This window comes from Zingiber officinale, chromosome 2A (genome assembly GCF_018446385.1).
Source record: "Zingiber officinale cultivar Zhangliang chromosome 2A, Zo_v1.1, whole genome shotgun sequence".
NCBI classification, from domain to species: domain Eukaryota; kingdom Viridiplantae; phylum Streptophyta; class Magnoliopsida; order Zingiberales; family Zingiberaceae; genus Zingiber; species Zingiber officinale.
Window position 1 is genome coordinate 141,224,741 of NC_055988.1, and position 9,749 is coordinate 141,234,489.

The window sequence follows — 9,749 nt, forward strand, 5'->3', positions numbered from 1 at the left end:
CATCATGTCTAGTTTTGCATTCATGTTTTATTATGAAAAATCCAAAAATACCATGTCATGACATTCATACATCATGTAGTAATAGGATATTTTCTTTTGAAAGTTATTTTCTTTTGATGTATGCCATAACATAATCATGCATTAAGTTTAATTCCTTGTAATTAAGGACAAATGGCATTTAACGACACTTATTGACAAGTGACATCCTAGGTGGATGTCTAATATTTCTAAAATGCCTAGATAAATATGCATGATCCCTAGATTAGGGCAAAAAAAAAACCAAAATCTACATCTCACAAAGACCCCTAAGGTGACTTGTATGTGTTTTAGTGCATATTATATACAAGTGAGATGTTAGGATGATGAACAAAGCTCAAGATGTTGATTTAGTGCATTCCTTTGAGTTTTAAATTCATCGAAACACATAGTTATGTGTTTTCCCATCATTGGGAAAGCTAATGTACAAGTCATGTGCATTAAGCCCAAGGAATGTGATGGGATATTGGTTTTGAAAATGTTTTTAAAATGTTTTTGGAAAACCTTGGTGAAGGCTATCTTTTGATAGTAATCACCATTGAATAGTTAGACACAAACTTGAATAAAAACACTAAAGTTTTTGCAAGTTTTCAAGTTTGTGTCAATCTTTGAAAATATGATGTATTTTTATAGAAAGCTATTTTTCCATGATTAAGTATGCCCTAAATAATGTCTACACGAAATTTCATAATTTTTGAATTTTTGTAGAATTTTCTAGGAGTTTCTGAAGTTGACTGAAATGGAATTTCAGCAACTATCAGAGCTCCGATCGATCCATGGATCGATTGGAGTTCCATGAATCGATCCATGGATCGATTCAAACGGCAATTCCCGCGAGCAGAAGCTCGACCGATCGATCCAGGGAGTCTGAATCGATCAGTGGATCGATTCAGAAAGGTTCAATCGATTGGAACCCAACTCCAATCGATCCAAGTTGCTGATTTTGGCTGGGAAGGCTTGATTTCAGCATCTTTGAACCTCTTTTAGTCTAGGTAACCATTCCAAACCCCTTAAATACATTTGTATACATACAAAGGGTGTTTTCATGTTGAAAACAAGGATGGATTGGCTAACGAAGACTAAGTAGAAGTTTAGATTGAGGTTGTTTCAAATTTTGAATACTTGAACCTCAAAACTTCTAAAATTTGGGTTTCCTAATGTGTTAGGGATTCCAAGTCATTGTTGGTGCAATGACAGAAGTTACCACCATGTCTTTAGGGGGAGGGACTCTTTAAAGACATGAAAATTATTTTTTCATGAACCTTGGAAGGTGGTTAACCTTCTGTTGTGAACTTGCTCAAGGTTGAGCATTTAAACTTGAAATGGGGAGAAATGGGGAGTGGATATCCTCATTATTTCAAGTGGACACTCAAGTGGTAGATAATGCTCAAGGTTGGGCAGTTGTCTACATTGAGGGAGAAGTTAAGGATACATGAAGGGTATGGGACCTTCATTATCGTGTTGATCACAACGAGCGATGTTGTGAACAACGATGAGCAACTCTTCAGGGGGAGAGTCTTCAACAAATGGATTTGTTGAAGTGTGCCCAGAATTGGAGCATAAGTTGATGTGTGTCCAACGATGGGTTGATGTGTGCCAATAGGGGGAGAATGTATGGTTAAGCTTAGTCCTTCATTACCTATGGGAAGGTCATAGGGGGAGAATGAAAGGACTCATGAAAGGGAGTAAGTTAGGCTTTCATTACCTAGAGGGAGTTTGCCCTCTTAGGGGGAGAATGAAGAGCTTAATTTATGCTTTCATTACCTAGTGACATGAAGAAGGAGGCTATGGGATTAGCCTAACTTACATATGGGATTGTAAGTGTTATTGTGGTATTGTCAAACATCAAAAAGGGGGAGATTGTTGGTGCAATATCCCTCAGGTCAAGGTTGACCTGGGTAACCAAGCTGAGTCTTGGTTTGGGTTTAGATGTTTGACAATAAGATATTGATCAGAGAAAAGTCAAGTAGGTCAAGGTTGACTGGATACTTGACTGGGAAGTCCTAACTGGGATGTTGGGCAAAATGAAAGACCTAGTGAGTGAAGCTAGGCAGTATGAAAGTCCTGGTGAGTGAAGCCAGGCAGAAGAAAAGTTCTGGTGAGTGAAGCCAGGCAGAAGGAAGTCCTAGTGAGTGAAGCTAGGCAGATGAAAATCCTGGTGAGTGAAGCCAGGTGAAAGTCCTAGTGAGTGAAGCTAGGCAGATGGAAAACCCTAGTGAGTGAAGCTAGGTGAAAGTCCTGGTGAGTGAAGCCAGGCAAGGGAAAATCCAGATGGATCAAGGATGATCGGACATCTGGTGCTGGGAAGTCCAAGTAGGTCAAAGGATTGACTGGATACTTGGCATGAAAGAAAAGTCCAAGTAGGTCAAAGGGATTGACCGGATACTTGGCACAGAGAAAAGTCCAAGTGGGTCAAAGGGATTGACCGGACACTTGGTAAGGGAGTCCTAGCAGGTCAAGGGAGTGACTAAATGCTAGGCATGACATACCAACAGGTCAAGGTTGACCGGATGTTGGTTTGGGAGGTTTGGGACTTGGTTTTGGACAAAAATCAAGTGCTGGATCGATCAGTGGATCGATCCAGGCTCTGGATTGATCAGTGGATCGATCCAGATCTGTCCCAGCGAACAGAGAGCCTCTGGATCGATCCGTGGATCGATCCAAAGGTCCCAATCGATCAGTGGATCGATTGGGACGCGGCTGCTTCGCGCGATAAGCGCTGGATCGATCCGTGGATCGATCCAGGCGCGTTTCCAGAGCACAGAGGCGCTCTGGATCAATCCGTGGATCGATCCAAAGCCTCCCCGATCGATTGGGAACATTCGAATCGATCGGGATCCGACCGTTGACATCGTTTATAGCTGCAGGCAGAACTTCACCGATTCACTCCAGAGCTCTCGCCAACTCCTCCACAGCGCTCACAAAGCTCAGATCGCCAGTTCTTGAAGGATCTTGGAAGCTCTCCAAGTCAAGAGGCGGATCAAAGCCAAGAAGAGAAGCTAGGGTTAGGGTTTTGTACTCATTGTAAGCTTGTAAGCTTGTATTTCTTGTATCCTTTCCCTCTCTTCTTGTATTGAGTCTTGTAGGGCTTCTCCGCCCTTGGTAGTTACCATAAAGGAGAGTTTTATTTAGTGGAGGGTGTGTGTGTTGGTGTGGATCCTTGGATTAGTCACCTCTTGTGAGGTGGATACCAAGTAAAACCAACCGTGTTAGCGTTATGTGTTTGTTTCTGTATTTTCCGCTGCACATCTTTGAAGGAACAAGCAACGCTGAGCAACGAGCGAAGCGCGACGAGCTATTCACCCCCCCTCTAGCTACTTTTGGTCCTAACAAATGGGTTTAGAAGCATTGCCAACGTTACAAGAACCTATAGGGTCACACACAAAGGGCAGTTAGATGGAGATTAGATTCATATGATGGACCAAAAGGATTAGGTTCATGTGATGAACCAAATTGGATTAAGAGTAATTCAAATTAGACTAATTGAGTTGGACTCAATTTGATTCATGTGTCGAATGAGTCTAATTTAGACTATGATTCATTGAATTGATTTGAATCAAAGGGTAGATTTGATCAACCATGGAAGATAAGAGGTCAAGTTTGACTTGACTTGAGAGGGAAGATGAAGGGTAAGTTTGACTTGACCAAATGCCACTTTATTGTGACTTGGCATGTGCCGGCCAATGATGATGTTCTACATCATCAAAGCTACATCATTGTATGTCACCTCATGAGGAAGACCGAGCCATGACTCTTGGTATTACATAGAGGTATTAAATCTTCTATTAAGTGGCCGGCCACACACATGAAGTTGGTGGTGTGCTCATTCAAGACATCTTCTTCTTCTCTTCTTTTTCTCCCCTTCTCCTCCATTGCCGAGACCTCTCAAGGGTGCTAGCACACTCTGATTTTCTCCACCTTTTATCCATGTGGATACGTGTAGAGGAGTGTACACTTGACACTCCACAAGATCCGGTAACCATTTGGACGAGCGGGATAAGCGAAGAGCATCGCTACAAAGACAATAATTCTTTTTCATGTAGATCTAAGGTAGATCTAGTGTAGACAAACATGTACATGAATATTTTTATTTATGTTTGCACGGATCCGTGATTAACTTCAAGGTTTTTGCAATACAAAAAATGATTTTTTATGGCTCGAAAGTCTAACAATATAGTATTCCTCTTTAAGGAAAGGTTGATTTAAAAAAAATAATTGAATTCAAACACTTGGACACTATAGCGCGCACGATTCCATGGCGTACAATCCTCAACAGAGCATGACTCTTATTACAATAAATTAGATATCAATATTTGATGGACATATGTCTTGAAAAAATTTTCCTCCCGCACTCTAGCCCAGAGGTATAGCAATATGGGATCAGGGATGCGACCCCCTTATGGAATTTAGGGGAAAAAATAATAAAAAAATAAATTTTAAAAGGGTTTAGTTATAAATTTTAAAAGTTTCAGAACTTTTTTGCAAAATTCCCAAAGCCGAAACTCGGCCAAATTGTTTTTCACCTTTGTGTTCTCTCGCGTCTAACTTTTTTTTGTCAATTTTTTTTCTCTCTCTTTCTCTCGCTCTTCGCCGAACTTTTTTTTTTCTCTCTACCGTCAGAACTTTTTTTTCAAAACAGGATTTGCTAACAGAGTGGCATGATTTCTGGCATGTACAAACACTACTTCGCTCGGATTATTTAGCATCCCTTATCTAGAAAGCCGCTGGCCAAATAATTTATCCGCGACCTTCTTCGAGTGGCCGTGAAGGCTCCACCTTTTGCAAACAGAGGATCGACGATCTCGTCGGAGTGGCCGCAGCCTCAAAGTCTTCTTCCTATTCGACAAGACACCCTAACGCCGAGTCCCCCTTCCTTCGCTGTGGCCTCTAGACACCGGATCGCCTTCGCCAATAGCAAACCCTCGCAGCCTCGTGTGAAGCTTTCCCCTCTTCGATCTCCAAGGGTCGCCGCCTCCTGTCCCAGCAACCTTGCTATTGCTCGTGTCGGCGTCCAGCCGTCAACTGCCGCCAGCAGCCGAGAGAAAGTGTGTCGTATTGGTGCTGCCTTTCTCTTCGGCAGCCGTTGAATTCGTGTTGGTAAGATCGTCTTCCCTAGTGTAAGTGCTTGGTTCTTTCTTGTGATAGATAGTATTTCATATTTCTCTTTTCATACTAGTGAATTAAAGAAATTTGAAGAACAAGAATGCTGGAGCCAAAGCCAAAACCTTCAGATTAAGAACAGAAGGAATCTGAGAAGCAAGAATGCTGCAACCAAAATCTTCAAATTTGAGTTTATGCTCTGGATGGGCCTTCATCATATGCGGCACCATTTCATTTCTGACATTGTGTTATGCTGCAATAATTTCCAAGATCCTTCCAGAACCAAGAAATTCAATTTTGTTATCGATTCGAAATGACTGGTAACTTATCTGTCTTTTTTTAGATATGTGAAAAATGAATATAAAATGACAATGAACTATACGTTATAATGCAATTAGCTTCTGAAATACTATTTTGGTCATCAATTTTATTAGATTATGATATTTGGTTTTATCTATGGGCTTGAAAATTCTTGTCACTATATGTTTTTTAATCAAAATAGCCTTTTGTTTAACTAGTACTCATCTTCATTTGGTTTAGTGTACTGCATTCCTAATTCTTTAATTATTAAATTGGTTGTTTACTGATTTTCTAGAAAATGTTAGAGAGGTATCGATTAGGATCTATAAATGTTTCATGAGGATGATTGTATATTAATCCATCCCCTTTCTTTTTTAAGAGTGCTCCAAGTGTCAGGTAATGTTTAACAAGTATTAGAATAGTAGCATACAGTTGAAAATGATAGAGATGGAGCTTGGATGTGGTTCTTCACCCTTATTAAGATGTAGTGTTACCTACTATATTATTGAACACCCCACACAATTAAGGTTAGTTTTTAGTTTTCTAATGAAAGTCACACTTCATTAAAGGGAAGCTTTGACACAATGGTAAAGTTACTATCGTATGACTTGAAGGTCGGGTTCGAGTCTCGAAAATAATCTCTTGCAAAGTAGGGTAAGGCTGCGTATAATAGATCCTTCTCTGGACCCCGCATTAGCGAGAGCTTTGTCCATCGAGTTGTCCTTTAATGGAAGAAGTTACACTTCTTTGATAATTGTTTGTTGACTGAACTATTTTGATCAAACAAGTGCTAATGAGGTTAATTCTTTCCTACTCAAATTTATAGTTGCTCCTATTGGAACTTGATCCCCTATAGCAAGATTTGTACATATAAGACACAACCCAAAGGGTTTCGTTCCTACATAATGGATAGACTCCTCACTCATAACAATACCCATCATTGCATCATAAGTGCAAAATAATGACACAAACAAATACGCATGATTGAATAACAATAAGCATTGGGATGTTATTAAATAAATCAAATTAGGCTATAACAAGAGTCTAACTCACGCTGACAAACAAAACTAGTCTTATGCGGACAAAGTAAAATATGCAAAAAAAAAAGAATGCATAAAAATAATAATGTATGCAATATGAAACAACTTCTTTCAATGCAAAGTACAACTTCGTACAATAGACCCAATGCGGTCCAACCTTTCTATGGAATCTGGCATTAGCGAGAGCTTTTTGCACTGGATTGTCTTTTTTTTTAATCTAAAATCCAAATTTGAAAGATTGCCTTGAGTATGCAAACCTAGAGATTAAAGAAAAGTAAGGTGTAAGTACACGAGTGCTAAGTGGGGTAAGAAGGAATGTGAATAATATAGTATCTCATTGAAAAATCAAAAGGAAGTTTCCTTTATGTTAGATGAAATTTCAGATCTGCTTAGCATCAAATAATCATGGGTGAATTCTTGTTATATCTCTTTGATTTATCTTAGATAGTTTCATCATTTGCTCAGATTTCCTCTTTTATGTTCCTACTTTCTTTTTTTTACTTTATCTAGATATCAATATATATACATATATATAAGGATCATGGATTTACTCCAGGATAAAAGCATATTGCAGTGTTTTAATCTATTTTGATATAGTTATAACCGTATCTGTAATTGTTTGGATTCAGTATTTTGAAATGAATTAGACTCTTCTGGTTCAACATCAAAATTGCTCCTGTTGGCAGGTACTATTGCTTTCTGGTTCCTCTCACATTGCCTGTGTTAATAGTTCTGGTATATTTACATTGGCTCAGTATGAAACTCTTTAAGCATGCATGACAGTGCTCCATCAGTTTTTGGAGAAAGGAAAACATAAATCCCAGATGTGCATGGAAGGTGTGAATTGTGGTTTCGTACATCAGGTAGCACGGCAAGGCTCTCTCAAGTCTCAACTGAACTCGTCGAAGTTTTCCTGCAAGGTTTTCAAATAAGCTACGATAGCTGTTGTGCCTTCTCTGATTTACCCTCTCCATTGCACTTGAACTGTACTTGCACTCTTCATTGTAGTCGAACTGATATTAAAGAGATTTCTTAGCATATCTTCGCTGTAAAATCACATATCCTTCAGATTAACTCTTAGTCTACCATTTTTTTTCATTTGGTTTCTGCACTCATCCACGACAAGTATCTGGCAACCAAATAAATAGGTCATGACAACAAACGGCAAATTACAAACTGTGATACTGATTAAGTGGGTTTGACGGGTAGAATGTTATAACTTTTTAAATAATTGTTCCCAGTCTACCTATTGATTATTGTTGAAGAACATCCATTTTTGTTGCTTCTTGAAGAAATCCTTCTCTATGAAGGTTCTTTAACCACCGTTTCCCTACTCTAATGACTCAAACCAAATGTCCCAACTTTAGAGTAATAGGCAAATCCATTGATTTTAGCCTACATTTTCTATATCATGATCTGGTGTTTTCTTTATCTCGTCATCTCCTTTTTTAGCTCATAGAGATATTGAATTAGGCAACAAGGGATTAAGATGTTGTTATAAAATCGTTGAACCATCATGTTTATGGTATATGGTAGTAAAAGATGAATACTTTCGTCTCTCCAGCGTCTCTGTCAATCTATTTCAGCATCAACACAGAGGAATTAAATCAAGAGTGACTACTAGTTTTTGGAATAATGACTAGCACATAAAGGAGGTATTTATCTCGATTTCATCGAGATTCGAACCCCAAATTTCAAGATGACAACATCTGATGTACTAGTCACTGACCCTCCTGAGAACTCTGGTACATATCTATATGGCAAGATACCAGTACAACATAATTACTGAAATAAAATATTTGAGACTCTGGTATATGATGGCAAAAAGTGAATACACGTTTGCCCTCAATGTCTTCGTCGATCCGTCCCAAGATTAAGAAGAGATAAATCACGGGTAACTATTAGCTTCTCTGGTACATTATTATATGGCAAGATACCAGTACAGCATAATTACTGAAATAAAATATTTTATAGATTGATAGTGCGTGAAACAAGGAAAATCCACATCTTTACTACATAGCTTATTATCTAATTGATTGATGAAACAGGTAGGAGACGACCACTGAAGTGAGTTAGTTTCCAGTTCCTGGATGTGCATTCTTGAAGATGACCGAAAATGGGTCGCCGTCCAGCCCCAACCACCTCTTTCCTCCCTCCACAAACACACCCACATCCCCGCACACCACCTTGCAGACCTGGCACACGCTCGGGCAATGCACCAGCTTGTAGTCCCTCTCCCCATACCTCTCGATCTTGAACCAGTTGCTAGCCGTCCCAGCGCTGGGGCTTCCCTCGACGCCGCCGGAAATTACGTACCGCCGCCCGGTGGACGCGTCCACGTCGCCGAGCTGCCACACCGTCGACTGCACGCAGATGGTCGCCGCGGAGAACCTCACGTGGAGGTCAGTCGACATCTTCACGAACTCGCTGCCCTCGGGCGCCGGCGAAAAGATCACCGGGAGGCCGGAGTCGACCTCCGAGCGCTCTTGAGCCACTGCGAGCGGGCATGCGAAGGAACTTTCGTTGCTGTGGGCTGCGAGAGTGAGGCCGCCGCCGCGGCCGCGGAAGAGGGGGAGGATGTAGTACTCGTGGCTCGGGCGCAGGCTCCGGCCGTCGGTGTCACGGACAGAGGCGAAGATCGTGGCCTCTGCTGAGGCCGAGCAGAGCAGGAAGCAGAGGACGACCAAAACCTTCATGTTTCCGAAGTTGTTGACTGCCGCTTTCAAACTCGAAACTTAAACAAGAATAGGGAGATTTACTAAACGTAAAGTTGACTTTCATAGAATTTCCATTGGCTGGATAAGATAAGAAAATATCATTGGAAAGGGACGGACTACGGGAAATGGGCAGAGCTTACTTAGTCAACTTATATGTAACATAGTCAAAGTTTCATACAGTTGATTTTCTCTAAAATCCAGTTGAGTGGCATTTACTGATCCAGATACACGTCAAAACAGCTCTGTATTATGTGCATTAAATTGGACGCATTGTCAAGGAGTAGGTTGGTGACAAACATTGTGAGTCTCCACATCAATTGTGGCAGGCATGTTTGAATTCAATGGGAGAAGGTATGATTATTTAATAGCAGAACAACAAATTTTAATGGTCTAACATTGCAGCTTGGGCTAGCATGTGAATCCTCGTGCTGACACTTGACAAAGCGTAGTGGGCATTCCCTGTCTGCTTGCATCTCTCTTGTTTTTGCCAACCTTTTTCTGCTCTAGCATTAAGCGACATCAGTGGCAATTGTGAGCACAGGCATGCCCTTCACTT

General features: G+C 40.5%; 1 protein-coding gene and 1 long non-coding RNA gene across 2 annotated transcripts; one reads left to right on the plus strand and one right to left on the minus strand.

Annotated features, from left to right (window-relative positions):
• Positions 1-4,576: 4,576 nt before the first annotated feature.
• LOC122042450 lies at positions 4,577-7,530 on the plus strand. The gene is made up of 3 exons (XR_006129227.1): positions 4,577-5,133; positions 5,213-5,456; positions 7,163-7,530. It is a non-coding gene; the product is annotated as an uncharacterized LOC122042450 (long non-coding RNA).
• A 1,018-nt stretch (positions 7,531-8,548) lies between these two features.
• Positions 8,549-9,172, minus strand: LOC122044040 (kunitz trypsin inhibitor 5-like). Its single transcript, XM_042604587.1, has one exon. The coding sequence runs from the start codon at positions 9,170-9,172 to the stop codon at positions 8,549-8,551; it is 624 nt and encodes a 207-aa protein (XP_042460521.1).
• Positions 9,173-9,749: the final 577 nt, after the last annotated feature.